This window comes from Bos indicus x Bos taurus, chromosome 3 (assembly GCF_003369695.1).
Source record: "Bos indicus x Bos taurus breed Angus x Brahman F1 hybrid chromosome 3, Bos_hybrid_MaternalHap_v2.0, whole genome shotgun sequence".
In the NCBI taxonomy this organism is placed as follows: domain Eukaryota; kingdom Metazoa; phylum Chordata; class Mammalia; order Artiodactyla; family Bovidae; genus Bos; species Bos indicus x Bos taurus.
In genome coordinates this window covers 94,978,653-95,002,651 of record NC_040078.1, presented here as the reverse complement: position 1 = coordinate 95,002,651, position 23,999 = coordinate 94,978,653, and the positions used below count along the sequence as shown (strand labels likewise).

At 35.6% G+C, this 23,999-nt stretch overlaps 1 protein-coding gene across 13 annotated transcripts in view; it reads right to left on the bottom strand.

Annotated features, from left to right (window-relative positions):
* The window catches only part of EPS15 (epidermal growth factor receptor pathway substrate 15), a 190,932-nt gene that overhangs the window by 73,484 nt on the left and 93,449 nt on the right, over positions 1-23,999 (bottom strand). For 8 of the 13 annotated variants that reach the window (XM_027537291.1, XM_027537282.1, XM_027537281.1 and 5 more), the window contains 5 exons: positions 22,019-22,078; positions 10,888-11,088; positions 9,892-10,037; positions 8,083-8,239; positions 3,865-3,950 (listed from right to left, as the gene is read on the bottom strand). In XM_027537291.1, the coding sequence (XP_027393092.1) occupies positions 3,865-3,950; positions 8,083-8,239; positions 9,892-10,037; positions 10,888-11,088; positions 22,019-22,078 (650 nt within the window). The remainder of the gene's footprint in view (positions 1-3,864; positions 3,951-8,082; positions 8,240-9,891; positions 10,038-10,887; positions 11,089-22,018; positions 22,079-23,999) is intronic. The other 5 variants (XM_027537284.1, XM_027537285.1, XM_027537292.1 and 2 more) reach the window with 1 other exon arrangement.

The following is a 23,999-nucleotide window of genomic DNA, read 5'->3' as shown; positions in this document are numbered from 1 at the left end:
AATAAAAACAAATATAAACAAGTGGGACCTAATTAAACTTAAAAGCTTCTGCACAACAAAGAAAACCATTAACAAGATGAAAAGACAACTCTCAGAATGGGAGAACTGCAAATGAAGCAACTGACAAAGGATTACTCTCCAAAATATACAAGCAGCTCGTGAAGCTCAATATAGGAAAATCAAACTACCCAATCAAAAAATGGGAGGAAGATCTAAACAGACATTTCTCCAAAGAAGACATACAGATGGCTAATAGACACTTGAAAAGATATTCAAAATTGTTTATTAGAGAAATGCAAATCAAAACTACAATGAGGTATCACCTCACACTGGTTAGAACTGCCATCATCAAAATATTTGCAAAAAATAACTGCTAGAGAGGATGTGGAAAATAGGGAACCCTCTTGCACAGTGGTAGGAATATAAACTGCTAGAGGCACTATGGAGAATAGCATGGAGATTTCTCAAAAAACTAGGAATAAAACTATCATATGACCCAGCAACCCCACTACTGGGCATATACTCTGAGAAAACCACAATTCAAAAAGACACATATACCCCAATGTTCACTGCAGTACTATTTACAATAGCTAAGACATGGAAGCAACCTAGATGTCCATTGACAGAGGAATGGATAAAGAAGTTGTGGTACATAGATATATAATGGAATATTAGCCATAAAAAGGAATATTTTAAAGTCAGTTCTAGTGAAGTGGATGAACCTAGAGCCTGTTATACAAAGTGAAGTTAAGTCATAAAAAGGAAAACAAATATCGTATATTATTGCATATATCTGGAATCTAGAAAGAGTACTGACGAACCTATTTGCAGAGCAACAACAGAGATGCAAACACAGAGAACAGACTTGTGGGCACAGTGGGGGAAGAAGAGGGTGGGACAAATTGAGAGAGTAGTATTGAAACATATACAGTACCAAATGTAAAACAGACAGCCAGTGGGAATTTGCTATATGACACAGGGAGCTCCTCCCAGTGCTCTGTGACAACCTAGAGGGGTGGGATGGGGTTGAAGGTGGGAGGGAGGTCCAGAGGGAGGCAACATATATGTATCTATGGCTGATTCATGTTGACATATGGCAGAAACCAACACAACATTGTAAAGCAATTATTCTCCATTTAAAAATTTAAAAAAAAAATTTTAAGGTAAAACTGAATGGGAAAATACTGTTTTTATTTAGTATTATGCTGAGTATTTGCTATGCATTTGAAAAACCAATGTTTTTAAAATATATTTTCATCAATTAAAACAATTATTTATCAAATAGAGAACATTTTTTTAAGAAGGTACCCAGACTAAGTTTATAAAATGTCAAGACATTCTGTTCAAAGAGGTAGATGATACTAAGGGCAAACACTGACATTACTGTGGATTTGAAACTATACTGCCTTCTATAGACATTCACTCCCAGAATTCATCCCTCCTTCCAGCAGAATTTTCATGTGGGGATATGCCCTCCTCCATTTGGTCTCAGTGGCAAATTACCCCCACCCCTTCAGGAGACAGTTCATGACACATGAGCAAACAGTACATCCCTGACCACTGACTGTTTCAGTATAACCCTACACCAGTCCAATCAGATTGACTCAGGGCTTTTGCAGGAACTGCCAGAAGACAGTAACTTCACTAGATTTGAAATAATAGGTACATGAAACTCAGATGTGCAATAACCCCCCGACAACATAATAGGAAAGTCTACCTGAGGATGGAACCACCTAGTGAAAGTGGAAACAGGAAATGGAGAGAGCAAGAGAACTGATTATATCATTTTAGCCCCAGTGCAAAGCTATGCTTTAAGCTATCCCTACCTCTAAGAGGCCTCAGTGAATAAATTCACTCTCACTTATTCAGCCTGGGTTGAATACTTTTTTTACAACTGTAAAAAATCATAACTTTCTCTACAATAATTTCAATGCAGACTCATGGATGAGGAAAGATCTTTCCCAAGTTCTTTCCATATAGCCCAGCTGCATCATTTAATTCCCTTATGTCTCAATATCATCAACAAAATAAAAGTATCAGCCATTATCTGCTTTAAAGTGTTGTGAAGGTTAAAAAAAAAGTTTGTGTAAGTAAAATGATATTTAAATCCAATGCCCTATAGAAGGAAAAGAGGTCTCACTTTTTTAAAAATTATAATTTTATTCATTTATTTTTTATTTTGGGCTATGATGGACCTTTTGTTGTTGCACGGGCTTTTCTTTAGTTGAGGCAAGCAGGAGCCAGTCTCTAGTTGCAGTGCATGGGCTTCTCATTAAGGTGGCATCTCTTGCTGTCGAGCACAAGCTCTAGGGTAAGGGGCTTCAGTAGTCGTGGCCCATGGGCTCAGTAGTTGTAGCTCCCAGGCTGTAAAGCACAGGCTCTAAAGTTGTGGCACATGGGTTTTGTTGCTCTGCAGCATGTGGGGTCTTTCCAGATCATGGATTCAACCCATGTTTCCCACATTAGCAGGCAGATTCTTTACCAATGAGCCACCAGGGAAGCCCTCACTTTTTAAAAAGACATTTTAGGAAGTCATTTTTACAATATGCATTACTATAAAAGTTTCTAGGCACAAGGAGATTAACCAAGAGTACCTGCTATATTTAGATTCAAATCTAATTGCATTCAAGTCCATTTCTACACAGTACATGTGGATAAGAAAGAAAATTCAACTTCAACTCTAGTAGTCTTGAGATCAGGTATTAATTCTACCGCTTATAGGTTTGTATGACTTTTGGTAAAATAACCTCTCTAAGCATCTTAACTCTGTGCCTGTAAAACAGAACACTAATATCTATCTCAAGTTACAAAGGTTTTGTGAGGACCAAATAAGGCAACAGTTACAAAAGCTCTTGGTATGGTGTCTGCATATAAAATTCCTTCAATAAAATGTATTAAATAATGTTTTCCTAATGTGTTATTCCATCCTAAAGGAGATCAGTCCTAAGTGTTCTTTGGAAGGACTGATGCTAAAGCTGAAACTCCAATACTTTGGCCACCTCATGAGAAGAGCTGACTCATTGGAAAAGACTCTGATGCTGGGAGGGATTGGGGGCAGGAGGAGAAGGGGACGACAGAGGATGAGATGGCTGGATGGCATCACCAACTCGATGGACGTGAGTTTGGGTGAACTCCGGGAGTTGGTGATGGACAGGGAGGCCTGGCGTGCTGCAATTCATGGGATCACAAAGAGTCGAACATGACTGAGCAACTGAACTGAACTGAACTGAATGTGTTGTTCAAATGCCTAAAGCTGGAGGAAAAATTACTTCAAGGGAAAGGGAGGAACAAAGTTAGGAGTTTGGGATTAACATATACACACTATTATAAATAAAATAGAAAATCAACAAGGATCTACTGTATAGCATAGGAAACTATACTCAATATTTTATAATAACTTATAAGGGAAAAGAATTTGAAAAAGAACAAGTGTATGTATGTATATATACCTATATATGTATATATATATGTGTGTGTATATATATAAAAGGAATATATATGTATAAAAGGATCATTTTGCTATACACCTGAAACTAACACAACATTGTAAATCATACTTCCAAAAAAAAAATTTAAATAAATTTTTAAGATATACTTATTTCACTGTCCATAATCAAATAGTACCTTATAGTTGATGGAAGGCCATTATTTATTTGGAAGTGACTTTTTCTTTATTCAGTGCTACACAAGAAAATAGTACATCCTGCAATTAAAGGTTGCCTTAGATTTAATAAAGTACACTGATTCCCATTTTAAGAACTATAGTACTTAACCAAATAAACTAGTATTTACCAAGATTTACATTAGAAACAGAAAAGAGTGTGTGTGTATTTATATAGTCAGGTATAATTTTACTTTACATACCTCTGTAGGTCAACTATTTCATTGTTAAGGGTATCTAGCTCCTTAATAGCAGAGAAATCTGCAACAGGACTTGATCCTATGATGTTCTAAAAACAAAGAGTTCACAATTACAACATTATTACTATAAAATTGCACGTGGAAAAGCATTAAAAATGTTTAAAAGTACTATATAGATACATGTTTTATGGTATTACTAACACTTTAACTCACTTAAGAAAACTATCGTATCTAGTGTAATTTCACACACATACATACAGACATATTCCCTTAAACTCTTTAAAAGCTGTTGTTCTATAATATATACCACCACTTGAGATCTCATTGTCTTCATCACTTATCTTAGCCTGTCTAGAACACTGCAATAAAGAAGATAACAGATTTATAAACTAATTCCTCCACTGAAGCATAAATTTCTTGGGGAGATGAATGGTGATTTATTTGTATTTGTATCAAACAAATGATGGTTGATTTTATTTAATTAAACAAATATTTACTTTCCTTAAATACTTTCAGCATCTCCTCTATTTAAACTAAAGCCAACCACCCAGCATATTCCACAGTAAATGTTAATATCACCATACATGAAACTATCTTCATATGATATAATTTACATAAGATTTTCTTTTGATAATGAAGATATCAGAACTAGTCTCTGAATGGTATTTGTATTTAGAAAACCCAGCTGATTTATTCTGGGTCCTGCTATTTTACTAGCTGCATGATTTCACTGTAAAACAGGGAAATAATCTCTTGCCTGCCCACTTCAAAAATTAAATATTGCATATGAAATCATTCTACAAAGTTTATGATATTTTATAAATGTAAGCTATTATAATTAACTTCAGAAAATGCTCTTTAAAGATAGAAAGCCTCGCAATGACTTGCTTCCACTCTGGCTCAATTTCCTTTGTGAACCATTTTTGTCCCCTTACATAACCAGCTGAAGTCAGGGAGAAAAGATAATTGTTCCTTCAAACACTTGACCTATACCCTATGCTACAAGCAGATTGACAAATAATGGGATGATCACCATTAGGATATGTTAAAACTGAGATTTAAACATGTAAAACTAAGATATATTGAGGACCTTATTAGCAGAACACAAAACTTACTATTATGCTGCTATGAACTTAATGTATGTCACCAACTTGCACAACAGAAGAAGAAATCTGGAAGTTCACAATATCCTATCTGCTTATAATTATAAAGGTTTACAAATAACTTAAGTAGTAATCTGAAAACTGTAGCGCTGTAGGTAAGGCAGGTATTATTATAAATCTCATTTTAGAATTAAGGAAACATACTAAAGGACTTGCTTAAAGTTGAACCCAGCTAATAGGCAATATTGTCAAGAGACTTTCTAATTAAATTCAAGTGCTATTTCACATTATGCCCCTTAGCACCTGCAAACTAAGACAATTTAAATAAAACTATTACCCTAAAAGCCAACCCAATAAACAGATACATCCATAAAATGTGGCAAATAATCATTTCTATACTTCTTTACGCTACACTGCGTAACAGTCTTCATGTGCTTTGTTTTGATCATCAACACCAAAATTAGGATCAATTAGGATTCAATTAATGCTAGTCTCAATTTTATATTACAGATCTGTACCAAATGTACCTCTTACAGTGTTTTACTACATGTTTCACTAATACACAGACCCTTACCATTCCATATTAAATTAGAAATTTTAAAGTGAGTTTCTGAATGTGACAACTATTTACCAGGATTTTAACTTATGAACTAAGCCTGGCCAGACAATTTGAAAGGTGAACAAAATGAAAAATAAGCATTTAGTCTCACTTTCATCACCAAAAGTAACTTACATCACCTAAAAGCTACTGAGAGGTAGCTTTTTGCTATCAGAGGTGCAAGCAAACCAAGAAACTCATGACTCCCACACCTCTTCTTATCACTCTAACTCAAAAAAAGTGACTCACATTTGACAGTCTTTCACTATTAAAAATATCATCAAGTAAGAGTGAGATAAATAAGTTTAACTTCAAGCAAGTTACAAAGTGATACCACAGATGACTCCAGAATGAAGATTACTTAGTTGGTACAGATTAGTGTGCTTGTGTGCGTCAATTACTGACACAAAAATTAAACTCCCATTCCAGAGCAATAAAATGACATTCAACCAGGAAGCATGGAAAGGTACAGCTAACAGTATATAAGGCATAATAAGAAAAATGTACTTTTTTATGTTCCCTTGTCACAGAATACTTTCTCTCACCCTGTTTTGTGCATTACAGAAAAGTTCCACTTTGGTGATTCTAAGTGGATCAGAGAGCCTAAGGAAGGTAAGTTAAAATGCACACAAGGACCAAGTGACAGACATGTGACAAAAGCATGCTGTTTAGGTATTTTCTCTGCATCAACTTAACTGCATAAAAAAACCTCTAATTTCAAAATGTATCTTGTAAACCAAAACCTGTAATGCTAAAAAAGGCATAAAGTAAAGCTCTAACCTTGAGAGAGTAGAGTTAAGAAACTGACAGTACAAGAAAGGCGAAAAGCAGAGTGCTGCAGAATGGAAAAAATAGTCCAAACTAGAAAAAACACAGAAAGGAAAGCAACGTTCAAAAAAGGATTAGTCAAAGCTGCAAAAATGCAGTTCTAAAAAAATTAGATTATAAAGAGAAAATAGATTATTTGAATGACAAAACAAATGCAAATTTTAATTTTTAAGGTTAAAATTATTGGTTATAGGTAAGACAACAGTGATAAAATCCCATTTTAATGAATACTGATATCTCACATAGAAGTACCTGTGCTCTAGTGAATAGACTTTACTAAATCTACAAAACTGAAAATTCTGTACAGCAGATGCAACTCAAAGTGTCTACTAATTAGAGCCTTTGATGAACAAACATAATTTGCTTCAGAAAGTTCTGCTGTATGTGTATTCTGTGTTGGTGGGAGATTCAGTGAGTATAAAATGAAGAGGGCAAGGGAAAAAAGCAGTCTATATAGGTGAAAGAAGATGAAACAACACAGCATTCCATAACTGAGGTACAGTTATAGCAGGGGGAATAAATACAAGTTTGTAATCTTTATCTTTCCAGGTGGCATCACTTTTAGCCTTCTCTACAACTTAGGGGCTCCATGTCCTACATCAAAATAAATCTCAAAAATTCACAAAATGCTCCTCTCCCTAAACACTGACAAAGCAGATTATCAAACAGTTACTTTTCTTGAAAATAAGAATAAAAACTCTTACACATTAACTTCTGTACTTAATGGCTATAAATTTCCATTTAGTTGAGTTAGAGAAAATAATCCAATTTTGATTTATCCGATTTGTTAAAATGGGATTTTTTAACCTATGCAACAAAATTAATGCAAAACCAAAATAGTCTACTGACATTTTAAAGAGAACTCTCCTCATATCAAATATGTGACAACTCCTATATATATAACTTCAAAGAATCACTACAGTCATGGTTACTTTGTAGGTCACAAGAAATTTAAAGATATGAAGTTCATAGTTTTAAGGCAAATAGCCACTAGAGTAGGCAGGCTCTTTTAAAGCTCTATTACAAGGCCAAGGTATTATAAACCATAATATTAGGAAGTGTTTCTAGACGAGAAAAGAAAAATTAAGATACAATATTACTAAAACATGTAGTTTTGAAAATACCCACTACTGGCCAGAACCAAAAGTAGCTGAAACCTGTTTCTAACTATTCAGATATGAAATGTGGTTGTATGTTCAGGAATAGAGGTCATCCATATGGCAAAAACCACATAGGTTTTTTCCTCAAAAAGTTTTTCTTTTCATGTAAAATCAACAACAAGTAATCATAATCTCTTAGGTGTTATTTTCAAATTTTTATTGCTTTCTCCAAGTGTGAATTATCAAATAAAACATAATAATTCTTATAGGTTTCATTTAAAATCAACACTCTATTAATAAAAATTAATTCACAAATCCATGAGGGGAAAAACAAGATCAAGTTTTCCCAGTTTTCAGACTGGAAAACATGGTTGCCATACATGTAATGAATGGTGGGGAAAATGAGCTATAGCCCAAGGATATCATACAAGGCACTGAACATATTTATAGATACAAATTAAACTACAAACAGTATACTGCTCTGTTTCTAGCCAGATACATTTTCTCCACTATTCCATACAAATTGAGTTTGTCATCTGACATAGCATTTGTTTCTTTCTGTTAACTGCATTAAGGTTTTAAGTTGTCTTACCTTTTGTAAAGTGGCCCTATCTGATGGTGGGATCATCTCAGGAGTAAGAATGTGAGGAGGATCAATGCCCTTTATTAACTTCTGATTGATTAAGTGAAAAGCCAAGGCAAATTGATCTTTTGAAAGCTTCCCACAGTTCTTTGTGTCACATAATGCCCTGTGCAAATAAACAAAATGAACAGTATACAAATGCCACAAGTAACATTCTAAAAATCCAGAGGAAAATTAATATGACTATGTAGCTCTAAAATAATCATCATTTGAGTTAAAAAAGAAAGTCACACCAACTCATGGCTAGCCCAAAACTCACTAACATGTTAGAAGAGAGATATTAGCTATTAATAAAATGGGGGGTGTGTAACTTGGGTTTGCTCTGTGCTTTCTTATTGATTTCCAGAATCACTATAGAGTAAAAGTTGTGGTGGGCCAATATTCTCTGCTCCCGACATTTTAAACATTAAAAGATGTTAAATAAAGCCTAAAGTTTTGACAAATTTGGTTCATTCATGGCATTAGAATGATTATAAAACAAGCAAAATACCCTGTGTCAGCTTGTTTCCTGCAACTTTTCAAGCAGGAGGATATAAGGATCCCCAAGTCAAAGAAAAACAACAGCTACAAATGGAGATCACGTGTGGAAAGAAGGCAGCAATCTGGAAACCTTTACAAAATCACTTGAAGAGAAACAGCAATGTTTTATTCTATTTGCTTTTTCCTTTTTCTTTCTATTTTTTTAAACTCAGCTTTCTAAAGTTCTGATCTGAATGATTCACTGAAAACCAACATGGCCTAACAAAAAGACTATGGTGTCAAAGAAACCTTGAATTCTGCTTTTCTACTTATTTCTTCTTGGGAAGTTGGCCATATTTTTTAACCTCTCCAAGCCTAAGTTTCTTTATCTACAAAGTGGAGATAACATCCATCTTGCAAAGTTACTGTGAGAATTAAAGACAAAGTACATAAGAAGTTTGGGCATAATGGGAAGCCCATGACAGCTGCCACTTATTCAGCCTAGGCACTAGAAAGTGAAAGCTAACATTAGTTATATGTATTTAATCTTTTCCAGTCTTGAGTTCTTATTCTTTTTAAGGCAGATCTACTGTCCTTTGTTCTTTTCTATGTTCCTTTTTGCAACTATGTGGTACCATTTTTGATGTCTGCCCCTTGGAATCTCATGATAACTAACCTCAATATAATGAGACAGATTGGCAGCAGGCACACTATAAAGCATTTTCATTATATATTATCTCATTTAATGTGAAATTCACTAAAGATGCTAAAGTTTGTCACTTTTAAAGACCAAGTGTGTAGTTCCCATGTAAAGATGTAAGTATACATATAATCCTACAGAATTATACAATAATGCTTTCAAGATCCTGCTTTTTAATACTGTTTAAATTTCAGAATTTTGGATTGTCCTTTAAAAACTGAAGTTTAATAGTTGATATAAACCAATGCTGGATTTTAACATTCTAATAACTGACACTGTCAACCTCATAAAATTATAGGTAACCTATCCTCAAGCTTTTGTCCACTACTCAGAAGAAATCATCAAGAGGGAGGGGATATATGTATAATTATGGCTGATTTGCGCTGTCCTATGGCAGAAACCAATGCAACACTGTAGAGCAATTCTCCAATTAAAAAATAAATTTATTAATAAAAAAATCATCAGACAAAAGTTTTACTACAAAGTTCTAAAACAGAAACTGTCCTACTTACTAATGCCTAAAAATATTAATAAGAATATACAAAAGTAGAGCTGATACAAAACCATTATTTGTTTTTTAAATCAGCTTAAAGTCTTACCAAATATGGGCTAGTAAGGCAGAAGGTAAGCCTGTCTTCAGGAAGATTTCACGGACTTCCAATCCTGACACAAATCCATCCATATCTTTATCAGTTTTCAAGAAGATTTCATCATATTTAGCTTTTTCTGCAGGGGATACAATCCACTACAGGAAAAAAATACATATATATATATTTCTGCCAAAATGAAACAAACTTTCAAGTGTCCCCTTTCAAGCCATGACAGTATCTGTCACAAATTCTCAGCAACTCTATCCCACTAACTATAGCAACAGTGTGTCACTTTCATCACACCCCAACTGAAATGCTGTGATGAAGAGAAAATTACAGAAAAAAAATATAGGTTAGCTACAGGGCCTATATTTACAGATGCCCATTTTATTTTGTTTTAATAAAGAGTAAATTCAAGCACAGTTAACTCTTGACTTGACCACATTAATATATGTAACTGGGAGAATTTGTATAAATAAAAGACTCAGATAATTCTAAATCTCCATTTTTTTACAGTTTCATTCGGCATTCTTAACTATAGCCGAACAGTTAAGAATCAGGTGGCTGATTTGCATATTCTGTCATTATTTTCCCTCACTCAACCTAACAAGAAGCTGGCTACAGGAAAAAAAGGCCTTGGACAACACAAAACTGGATAATTTGACCCCAAAGAATCAAGAGTTAACTTGAGATTAAACAAAAAAAACATCTAATAACTATGCCAGGGCAAGCATGCCAGATTAACACAGTGTATTTTCTATCTCCAACTTGAATTCCAGGTAGATCAAGGCAAAGCCAACAAAACATCCATATGACCTAAGTAAGGCCAAATACAGAAGAGCATTATCTGTCTTCTCTAGGACATCCCATTAGACAAGTTCAACTGGAGGGAGCCCTGAAGTTTGATCCTTTTGATTGTTCCTTCTATCTTCATCAAGCGATCAGTTGCTAAATGCCATGCACTTTGTTTTTTAAAAAAGTCCTTTAACAATGATAAATCTATACCTGTCTTAACGGTGCTTTGGTAGGTAAAATGCCTACTGGTGGGAAGGAGTGGTAAGATTCCTTGGCTGATGCTGAAGAGGGGATCAACCGCACAGGGCCTGATATACTGACCGTTTTCCTCTTAGAAGGTGGCACCAAGGCTGGAGGCAAGGACATTGGCACAGGTTCTTTCTCCAGTGCGCAGTATACCAAAAACATGGCCTTCAAAACAGATGAACCAGAGTCATATATATTAAAACCACTTAACAACATCCACCCACAAATTAACTTTTGTTCAACAAAAAGCATCTTCAAGCTGCCTCAAATTCTTTTATTAAGAAATTAAGATGGGAAGGAAAGAAAGAGGAAAAAAGGGAGAGATGAAAGGAAGGAGGGATAAAAGGAAATAAATTAAAACTAAGCAACTTTTAGGAAGATATCCTAAGCAGTAAAAACTCGGACACACAGCCTTCAACTAAAAGTCTTGTAATGTCAAATGAAAACAACCCGGGGGAAAAAATATTTGCAAAGAAAGAACTAACTTCCCTAATATATAAAGAATTCCTACAAATTAACAGAAAAAAAACACACAAAATCCAGTAGGAAGATGGATTAACAGATAATTTGTAGAAAAGTAAATACCAGGCCCATCCTTTAACTTACAAAAATATGCTCACTTTCACTCACAAGGAAACAGAAAGTTAAAACTATATGAAAACACCCTTTCCCATCTATCGACATAAGTCCAAAGTTTCATAACACAATTTTGTTAACTACAGTGGGCCAACAGACACTCTGGTACATTGCCAGTCAAAGCTCACACTAGTACCACGCCTACTGCAAGGCATTCTGGCAACATCCACCAAATTATTGACTTCCCATTTGGCTCAGCAATCTGGTATCTGGGAATCTATCTTTACATATTCTCTACCTGTCTACATAGGAAAGGCTGTATGAAACAGGTTATTAATTAAAGAACTGTTTGTACCGGCACTTAAGTGCTCATCAACAGAAGACTGGTTTAAAAGACTGGTATATCCATACAATGAAATACTATCAAACCTAAAAAAAAAACAAAAACCACCAAACCCATGGGAAATATTCTGTATCTTAATTGCAGTGGTACCTTCACAGAAATATACAATTGTCAAAACTCATCAAATTATATATTTAAATTGAATGCAATTCATTGTATGTAAAGTAGTCCTCAATAATGCTGACCAGAAAAAAGAATCATGGAGCACTGTGTGTGAAAAGATATCCAAAATACAATGTTAACATGAAATTAAGTATAGTGTTGAACAGTGTGTATGTATAATAGTGTATAATCTTTGCAGTAACAGGATAATAGTTACTCAAATTTGTTTCAATTTGCATTAAGAAATTCTAGGAGTATAAACAAAGGCAGGATACATAAGAATATACAGAGTAGGTGTAAATGGAGCAGTTGAGGGCAAGGATGAGACTGATATTTTTTTCCACTGAATATCCTTTTATATTGAACTGATTTATGAACCATGAAACTATTTTACCTATTAAAAGTTATTTTTAATTATAAAATACAAAAAAAAAAAAAACCCCACAAACTTTCTATTTTCAAAAGCTTGAATCGCCAGAAACAAAACAATCTGGCTAGCACATACTTTCAACCAAATTCACAATATATTTGAGTATATTAGCTTGGCACTGAGTTAAAAGAAGTGAATAACATGCACATTAAAGGTCAGCATTCCTCTTGTACAGATGGGAGTCATTTCCTGGAAAAGTGGACACTTGAAGCAAAAAAGCTATGTCAGCCATCTGCTGCCAATAGACAACACATTTTTTTAAAGTTAAAAAAAGTATTGCTAAGTTCATGTTGCCTTGAAAACAGTTTTCCTGACAACTGAAGTCAAAATTTTTTCCACCAAATAAAACTGAAACAGTGAACGGTATACTGTTATGATTATGCTTGATTTCCTATTATATTGTACTTTATCTTAATCAAAGTGTATCATTGAAACTAAAACAGCAACTGAATCAAATGATGTACACTTGTCAAAAACAAAAAACCCACACACACAAAAAAACAAAACCTCCTTCCCCCAAAACCTGGCCAGCAACTAGTTTTTAAACTGACAAGTTCTAGGTACTAGCAAACGCATTTGCACAGCTAGAGAGACACTTAACTAAGAAGCATTTCAAACATCTTTTTGATGATTTCAAGGTAAAAGCATCAAAAATAAACCTAAGCTTACTCAGAGATACAGACAACAGGAAAAGAGGGTACTTTAGTTTCACTGCTCCAGTCAATTACCACTAGTGGCTCACTTTCTTTGATTTTTCTCATCCTCTATGCTTTTAGAGAGTATTTCTCAAAATTTAGTGGCCACCAGAAACACCTGGAGGGTTTGTTAAAACACAGGTTTTTCAACCCAACCCCAGTGATTCTTATTCAATTAGTCTGAGGTTAACGCCTGAGAATTTGCATTTCTAGTAAGTTAACCGGTGACACTGATGTTATTTATGGGAGACCATACTTTGAGAACCAGTATTTTAGGAGTTTCCTGAGGAGTTCTGTTTGCTCATTGGTTTACTCAATCAGCTGAACTGCCAACATCTAGTAACAGCAATCTAGGATGAAAATATCAGGTGTTTTTTTATGTCTTCCAAGTAATACATGCTTCTCTCATCAATTTAGTTCAATAAATCATTTACTGAAAAGTTTCTTGCCACCAGACACTGTGCTAGGCATTACAAATACAAAAGTAAAGGGATCTTTCATTTTAAGAATCCAACAGAAGGAGCAAACATGTGAAAAGTAAATTTCAATGCAATGTGAACAAGTTGAGAGAGAGTCTTAATAATTCTCTAAGTCCCAAAAACTCTTCATATAATGAGGATCCAACAAATAATACTGACAAAAATTTCACCACTTTCAATCTAAGAACTTATCTAACAGAAAAATTTAAGAATGTAAAAACGAATAAATAGATAGGAAGACAGAAAAAAAGTAAAATAATATAAATTTTTATATTATTATAATATATTACAAAAAATATAATAATAATAATTATATTATTGTATTTTTATATATAAAAAGAATATAAAGTCATAAGTCTCTCTCTCCAAGGAGGAAAGAATGATAAGGGGGAAATTACAGTGGAGGAACTTTGCAAACACAGCCTTAACCAAGTGATGAAGATTAATATTACCAGTGGTGGCATGTGGACATCATGCACCCATGCCCCACTTGCCAATAAAAGTGATGAGAGAGGTATTCTACATCTGTGGTATTCTTTTCAAAAATTCATACCCTCAGGCTAATTATGAGAAAAACACTTATTTCTAGGTTGGAAGACATTCCACAAGATACCTAGCTAGTACTCCTAGATAATGTTAAAAGTTATAGGAAAAAAGGAAACACTGAGAAACTATCAAAGACCAGAGAGACTGAGAATACACGGCAATTAAATGTAGTGTGGCAGCCTAGACGGAATCCAAGGACTGAAAGGAAACACTGGTGAAATGCAAATAAGGTCTAGAGTTCAATTAACAGTAATGTACCAATGTTGGTTTTAGTTTTGACGTAAGTACCATGACAATGTAATATGTTAATATTGTAAGAGAAGTGGGGTGAGGGGTATTGAGGAATTCTCTGTATTTTATCTACAACTTTCCTACAACTTTAAAGCCATTCTAAAATTTAATAAACATAAAAACAAATCAAAATCAGCATGATCTAGAAGGCCCAGGTTCAGTTCTCGCTGTCACTAACCGATCTGCTTAGAGGAGCTAATTTACAGGATCTTGTTCAACTCTAAAATCTATGATAAAGTATAAGCTCATTTACCAAATATTAAATTATTAAATTTAAGGGTCTTCACTTTAAGTTTAAAAACCGTGGTTTCAGACTCAATAAAACAAAGAAATAGGACTGCACACTGATAGAACTCATTCCAACAAAGGGAACAATAAACTTTAACATAATTATTAGTCATTTCCCAATATCATAATTTTTTATTTATTTTATTTTTGGTTGTGCTGGGTCTTTTGCAGCACATGGGCTCAGTAGTGCAGCATGTGGAGCCCATGGACTTCAGGATTTGTGGCGCACTGGCTCAGTGGTTGCAGCTCATGGGTTCTAGAGTGTGGGCTCAGTAGCAAGTCCCAAGCTGTGGCACCTGGATTTAGTTACTCTGCAACATGTGGAATCTTCTTGGACAAGGGATCAAACCTGTGTTATCCCCTGTAATGGCAGGCAGGTTCTTATTCTCTGTACCACGAGGGAAGCCCCCCAGTTTTATATATTATGGTATTTTGAGTTTTCAAACAGATACCAGAGAGGAAAATTTGACTCTTTCACAAAATGTCCCCTTAATGCCCTATCAGACATTCTCCTCAGCTAAGTAAGTCAGAAGTAAAATTCAGGAAGGTGTACTTCCAATATCCTTATACTCTAGTCATATAATTCATTCATGAGCAAACAAAATACTTGTAATAGTCATTGACCTTTAAAAAATCTGCATTCAAGGATGTAGAAATTATTTTTTGCCATCTTATTTTTGTGTGTATACATACACACATGACTGCAGTCACCGTCGGCAGTTATTTTGCAGCCTGGCACTGCAGCCATGAAATGAAGAGACACTTGCTCTGCAGAAGGAAAGCTATGATAAACCTAGACAGTGTACTGAAAGGCAAAGACATCACTTTGCAGACAAAGGTCCATATGGTCAAAGCTGTGGTTTTTCTAGTAGTCAGCTATGGATGTGAGAGTTGGCCCATAAAAATGGCGAGGCACTGAGGAACTGATGCTTTCGAATTGTGGTATTGGAGAAGACTCTTAAGAGTCCCTTGGACTATAAAGAGATCAAACCAGTCAATCCTAAATGAAATCAAGCCTCTAATAGTCATTAGAGGGACTGGTGAGTGCTGAAGCTCAAGTTCCAATACTCTGGCCACCTAATGTGAAGAGCTGACTCATTTGAAAATATCCTGCTGCTGGGAAAGATTAAGGGCAAAAGGAGAAGGCAGTGGTAGAGGATGAGATGGCCAGAGAGCATCATCAACTCAATGGATATGAATCTGAATAAACTCTGGGAGATAGTGAAGGACAGGGAAACCTGGTGTGCTGTAGTTCCTGGGGTTGCAAAGGGTCAGACACGACTTAGCAACTGAACAACAACAACAACAATACGTACACACCCATCTCAAAAGTCGTTTTATGAACAATAGAAATGATCCCTGAAAGTACTTTCCAAAGTCATTTTAATTGTGGCCAGAACACCCAAGGCATGCCAAGGCCTAACCTTTACAAATTTAGTTAAAAGAAAAAAAGAAAAACTCCACCAAGATACTCTAGATTCTGGATTTTTAACTAAAGCACTAGATTTCAGAGAACAGGAAAAGCATTTACCTTTGAAAAGAAATAAGTACTGTTGATTAAAGGTTTACATACAACAGAAGTTATGAAAGTTAGAATATCTCACTATCTTCAACTTTATTTATTCTAATTAAAAAAGCAAACCAACCCCAAAATCCCACCTATGCTATAAAAGGAAAGAAAGAATTTGGTTTGGTTACAAATTTTAAAGTTTAAGTCTTGAACATAAAGACTCAGGTTCAACCAAACTTTGGTTCATTAATGAAATAAGTTATTGTTTTTAAAAATCCATATTGTAATTCAACAAACCAAATTAGAATTTCTTATGAACTTCATTTTTATTTATTCCCATTCAAAAAATAAAAACACACTTTGGCTCTGGAACAATTGCCTGCATGTGGCCACATATGCAGGAGAAAAGCACTCCAGTCTGCACCCTTACATCTGAGTAGGGGCCATGCAGACTTTTACCTGGGATGGTTTTTCCTTAAATAGCAGCACAGATCCTTCCTTTTCAGAACACTCTCACATGGTTTACTCTCTACTTTCTCAGGGTTTGCCAAAGATGGCTGTATCTAGGTTGCATTAGGAAGACTTGATAACAGGGCTCTCAGGACCTCCGTGCTCTGTTCCTGCTGGGGCGCCCAGTGAGGAAGAGAAGACAAGATGTTGGAATAGAAGACCTTGAGCTTACTCCTCCACAGGAACATCAACATGACAACTAACCACTGAACAATCATCAGTAAAAAAGACTGGAACATACCAAAAAAAAAAAAAATATTCTACATCCAAAGACAAAAAGGAAATCACAATAAGATGGTAGGAGGGGCACATCTGCTATATAACCAAATCCCACACCTCTGGATGGGAGACTCACAAACCGAATATAATCATATAGCAGAAGATCTCCCGAGGAGAGAGAGCTCTGAGTCCCACATTAGGCTCCCGGGTCTGGGGGTCTGGCATCAGTAGGGGGAGTCCCCAGAGCCCCTGGCTTGGAAGGTCAGCGAGTCTTACTCTACAGGACTGGGGGAAACAAAGACTACACTTTTGGAGGGTGCACCCAAGGTCTCATGTGCACTAGGAACCAAGGAAAAGCAGTAAATTCATAGGAGCCTAGGCCAGACCTACCTGTTGGTCTTGGAGGGTCTCCCACCAAAGTAGGGGGTGGGTGTGGCTCTCTCTTAGAACGCAAAAGCTAGTGACAAATATATCCAGAGGATATCTTGCTTGGGACATTAGCACCAAGACCTGACCAAGCCAATAGCCTGTAGGCTCCAGTGTTGGGATGCCTCTGGCCAAACAACCAACAGGGAAGGAACACAGTCCCATCCACCAAAAGATAGGCAGCCTAAAGACTTCCTGAGACCACAACCACCTCTAGACACACTCCTTGACATAGCACTGTACACCAAAGAGCCAAGATCAATTCCACCCATCAGTGGGCAGAAACCTGCCCCTAACCACTAGGAAGCTTGACCAGCCTCACCCAGCAGGGGGCAAACACCAGAAGCAAGAAATATACAGTGCCACAGCCTACACAACTGAGTCTGCAAACACAGGTCAGAACCTACCCTGGGACCAACTGGTTCCTGGCCACTGTGATGAGAGGGGAGTATATGGCTGGTACACAGAGGACATCCTCTACAGAAGGCCACTTCTCCAATGTCGAGAAACATAACTAACTTTCCACATACATAAAAATACAAATAGAACTTTAGACAAAAGGAGATGGCAGAGGATTATGTTCCAGACAAAGGAACAAGATAAAACCCCATAAAAATAACTAAGTGACATGGAGATAGGCAATCTACCCAAGAGAGAGTTCAGAGTAATGATCGCAAAGATGATCCAAGAACTTGGGAAAAGAATAAAGCATAAAGCAAGAAGTTACAATAAGTTTTTAACAAATAATTAGAAAAAATAAAGAACAACCAAAGATAGTTGAAGAATACAACAACTGAAATAAAAAATAAACTAGAAGGAATCAATATAAGAATAAATGAGGCAGAAGAATGGATAAGGGAGCTGAAAGAGTACTGGAAATCACTGCCATGGAACAGAATAAAGAAAAAAGACTGAAAAGAAACGAGGACAGTGTAAGAAACCTCTGGGACAATGTCAATCACAGCAACTTTGCATTATAGGGATACCAGAAGGAAGAGAGAGAAAGGGCCTGAGAAGATAATACTTACAGAGATAATAGCTGAAAACTCCCCTAACATGGGAAAGGAAGCAGTCACTCAAGTCCAGGAAGCACAGAGAGTACCATACAGCATCAACCAAAGGAGGAACATGCTGGGACATAGTAATCAAACTGACAAAAATTAAAGAGAAAGAAAAAATATTAAAACTAACAAGTGAAAAGCAACAAATAACATACAAGCGTATCTCCATAAAGTTATCAGCTGAGTTTTCAGCAGAAACTTTACAGACAGAAGAGAGTGGCATGATACATTTAAAGATAAAAGGGAAAAGCCTACAATCAAGAATACTCTGCTCAGCAAGGCTCTTGTTCAGATTTGATGGAGAAATCAAAAGCTTTACAGACAAGCAAAGGCAAAAAAGAATTTAGTACCACCAAACCAGCATTATGGCAAATGCTAAAGGAACTTCTCCAGGTGGAAAAGAAAAGGCCACAATGAGAAACAAGAAAATTACAAAATGGGAAAGCTCACTGGTAAAGGCAAACCTAGAGTAAAGGTGGGAAATCATCCACACACAAATATGGTATCTAAACCAAAAATCGTGATGAGAGTACAAAAGCAAGGTATCTGAAATGCATTTGAACTAAAGAGATCAGCAACTTAAAACAATCATGGAAATATATATAGACTGCTATATCAAAACCTTATGGGAACTGCAAACCAAAAAAATCTATAATACATATATACACAAACAAAAAAAAAAGGAATCCAAACACAACACTAAAGTCATCAAATCACAAGTGAACAAAAGAGGAAAGGAAGAAAAAAGACCTACAAATTCAAAACAATTAACAAAAACAGCAATAAGAACATACATAGCAATAATTACCTTAAGTGAAAATAGATTAAATGCTCCATCCAAAAGACACAGACTGACTGAATGGATACAAAAACAAGACCCATATATATATGCTGTCTATAAGAGATTCACTTCAGATCTAGAGACTGAAAGTGAGAGAATGAAAAAAAGGTATTCCATGCAAATGGGTATCAGATCTACAGACTGAAAGTGAGAGAATGAAAAAAAGGTATTCCATGCAAATGGGTATCAGAAGAAAGCTGCAGTACCAATACTCAAATCAGATATAATAGACTTTAAAAAAAAGACTGTTATAAGAGACAACAAAGGACACTATGTAATGATCAAGGGATCAAGAAGATACAACAATTGTAACTATATATATGCCCTCAACATAGGGGCATGTCAATATATATAGTAAATGTTAACAGACATAAAAGGAGAAATTGACAGTAATACAGTAATGGTAGGGAATTTTAACACCCTACTTATATCAATGGACAGATCATCCAGACAAAAATAAATGAGGAAATACAGGCCTTAAATGGCCCATTAGACCAGATGGAACTAATATTAATAGAGCATTTCATCTGAACGCAGCAGAATACATGTTCTTTTCAAGTGCACATGGAACATTCTCCAGGAGAGAACACGTACTGAGCCATAAAGTAAGCCTCAGTAAATTTAAGAAAATTGCAATTGTATCAAGTATGTTTTCCAACCACAATGCTATGAGATTAGAAATCAACTAAGAGAAAACTACAAAAACCACAAACACATGGAAGCTAAACAGTGTTACTAAACAACCAACATGTCCCTGAAGAAATCAAAGAGGAAATAAAATATCTAGAGACAAATGAAAATGAAAATATGACGATCTAAAACCTATTAAATGCAGCAAATGCAGTTCTATGAAGGAAGTCTATAACAACACAAGCTTACCTCAGGAAACAAGAAAAATCTCAAATAAACAACCTAATATTACAGCTAAAGCAACTAGAGAAATAAGAACAAACAAAACCCAAAGTTAGTAAGAGGAGAGAAATCATAAAGATCAAAGCAGAAATAAATGAAAGAGACTTAAAGCTCCATAAAAGACAATACAAGCAACTATATGCAAAAAAATGTACAACCTCGAAGAAATGGACCAATTACTAGAAAAATACAATCTCTCAAGACTAAACCAGGGAGAAATAGAAAATATGAACAGACCAATTTTAAGTACTGAACTTGAATCTGTGATTTAAAAACTCTCAACAAACAAAAATTCAGGATCAGATAGCTTCACAGGTTCTACCTGTAAATTCTACCAACAATTCAGAAAAGAGTAATACCAATCTTTCTTAAACTATTCAAAGAAATTGCAAAGGAAGGAACACATCTCAACTTATTCTATGAGGCCACCATCACCTTGATACCAAAATCAGATGCTGTGTGCTTAGCTTATCAGGCATGTCCAACTCTTTGTGACCCCATGGACTATAACCTGCCAGGCTCCTCAGTCCATGGCGATTCTCCAGGCAATACTGGAGTGGGTTACCAAGCCCTCCCCCAGCAGACCTTCCCAACCCAGGTCTCCAGCATTGCAGGCGGATTCTTTACCATCTGAGCCACCAGGGAAGCCCAAAACCAGATGAAGAAACCACACAAAAAAATAAAAAACATATGATCAGCTCATAGATGCCAAAATAGCTCTTGACAAAATTCAACATCTATTTATAATAAAACCTATCCAAAAATGGGCATAGCAGGAAACTACCTCAACATAATAAAGGCCATATAGGACAAATTCACAGGTAACATAACATTAAATGCTGAAAGCATTTCCTCTAAAATCAGGAACAAGACAAGGATGTCTACTCTCATCACTTTTATTCAATATAGCAATAAGAAAAAGAAATAAAAGGAATTCAAATTGGAAAAGAAATAAAACTGTCCTTGTTTGCAGATGACATGATACTATACATAGAAAATCCTAAAGATACTACCAGAAAAGACGGCTCTTTTTACAAGATTATTAGGCTACACAAAAATTCAGTTAAACAAAAAACAAGAAGCAAAAATAAGTAAGATCTGGAAAGAGAAAGACACCCAAACACAAACCCAGAAGAGAATAAAGAATAGTGCAATTATGTGGCAAATCTGAAAGTCAAAGAAACAACAATTTCTTAGCAAAATAAAGAGAGAAAATTTGAAAAGACTAATTTCCACATAAGAGATTAAAGGGGGATTAGAGATTTATCATTCATGAGTTCACAGCAGAATCTCATGTAACCCTTAAGGAAGACATGAAAACAGCTCTCTGAAGAATTAAGTATCCATTTACTAAGGATAATATATCTTCGGATAAGATGTCTAAATTTTCTCTGCTTCCATAAATGAGGTGAAAATATTGTATTATTCATGTTTTCCTTTAATGAAACAAATATGAAAATTTGGGAGTGTATTTGAAATAAAGACATTTCACAGCAGAAGTAGGCACTAAGATGCCTGGTCAAGTTGAGATTCAAAAGATTATACTCAGGATCTTTAGAGTGCATTATCCAAAGCATGTATTCTTACATATCTTAAAGTCAAATAAAACGAAGAGGGCAAAAACATTCCCTCTCCATTACCCATTTGCTGAATAATATTTATTGACTATAAATTCTAGGTAAAAATAGTCATACCATTATTTTTAAGAGAAATGTAGTTTTCCTCTAAAGATAAACAAAAATGGGAAATTTTCACTTGAGAAAACCATTAAGATGTTTAAAATTTCAAAAGCATTAGGTTACTTACAACGGCAAACTCATCTCTGTCAAGCATTCCATCATGGTCAATATCACTCAATTCCCAAACCTTAAAAAGAAAATAATTGGTTAAGATTAACATCATTTCATGTGCTAATTGTATATATCAAATATATATATTTGGAGGAAAAAGCTTTGCCTAAACATTATAAAATCTATTTTTCTGAGAAATTTCAATTATGCTGGGCATCTTATTACATCACTAATAGAATTTCTGTAAAAAAAAAAAAATTAATAATAATTCTTAATACCAAGTAGTTTTAAACAGAAATCACTTTGCTAATTTTTAAAGAAAATGTTTTGCTCCTCTCAACTAAGAAAACAACTATGTAACACCGTACATTAAACAGTTTTTTGATGCTTGAACTGTGGTGTTGGAGAAGACTCTTGAGAATCCCTTGGACTACAAGGACATCAAACCAGTTAATCCTAAAGGAACTCAGTCCTCAATATTCATCGAAAGGACTGATGCTGAAGTTGAAGCTCCAATACTTTGGCCACCTGATGCAAAGAGCTGACTCATTGGAAAAGACCCTGCTGCTGGGAAAGACTGAGGGCAGGAGGAGAAGGGGACGACAGACATGAGATGGTTGGATGGCATCACCAGTTCAATGGACACGAATTTGAGCAAGCTCCAGAAGATGGTCAAGGACAGGAAAGCCTGGTGTGCTACAGTCCATGGGGGTCACAAAGAGTTGGACAAAACTGAGCCACTAAACAACAACTTTAAACTACTACATTTTTTTAAAAACATCACCTCAGTTACTTCATGCAACAACTTCATGTGGTACTATAAAACCTATTTTAGACCCGAGACTACATGACTTATATAGGATCATGTAACTATTATTAAGTAACAGAATCAGTCTTCAATCTAAAGACTTCCAACCAAGTCCATTATTGTTTTCCTATAACACAGGAACCGCTACTCAACTGAAATACATATTCAATGAACATTGTATTATTAATCATTAGCCAACTAATGTCCAGATCATACAGAGAATAAATAAACCTTAAAGAAAGAAAGTGAAGTCACTCAGTTGTGTCCGACTCTTTGCAACCCCATGGACTGTGGTCCACCAGGCTCCTCTGTCCATGGGATTCTCCAGGCAAGAATACTGGAGTGGGTTGCCATTTCCTTCTCCAGGGGATCTTCCCAACCCAGGGATAAAACCCCAGTCTCCCACATTGTGGGCAGATGCTTTACCATCTGAGCCACCAGGGAAGCCCGATAAACCTAAAGTCCTGATATATTTGGTCTAAACCTAGACTATCTTCCATAGCTTTAGACCAGCTATAGACTATTTTAAATTGTTGAAATGAAGGTATTTAAGTTAGTCAACAAAATTTTATTTGTGGCAGAAAGAGAAGGTATACTGATGAGAGACAGGAGTGAATACAAGCAAACGTCTGGTCGCTGAGGGTCCTGAAGTTTCGACTTTATCCCAAATGCAATAGGAAGCTGCCTAAGAGGGTAACTTTCAAGTAAAAAATAACAAGATTACATTTATAGTTTAGAAATCTAATACTGATCATATGGTATAAAAATAATTAGTAGAAAACAAGATTAGAAAATTAGTTTAGCACCCAAATTATACAACACTGATCCAGTAGTTACTGGTATTGTGATGACAAGTTGTTGTCATCATCATCATCATGGCAGCTAACATTCAAAGAGTATGTACCAAGCTCTGTGCTAGGTACTTTGTATACATTATCCCATTTAACTTGTGTACCCTATAAACAGAACGATGTCATACGAAAGTCACTCAGTCATGTCTGACTCTTTGCGATCCCGTGAACTGTAGGCTGCCAGGCTCCTCTGTCCACAGAATTCTTCAGGCAAGAATACTGGAGTGGGTAGCCATTCCCTTCTCCAGGAGATCTTCCCAACCCAGGGATCAAACCCAGGTCTCCCTCATTGCAGGCAGATTCTTTACTGTCTGAGCCACCTGGGAAGACCAAGAATA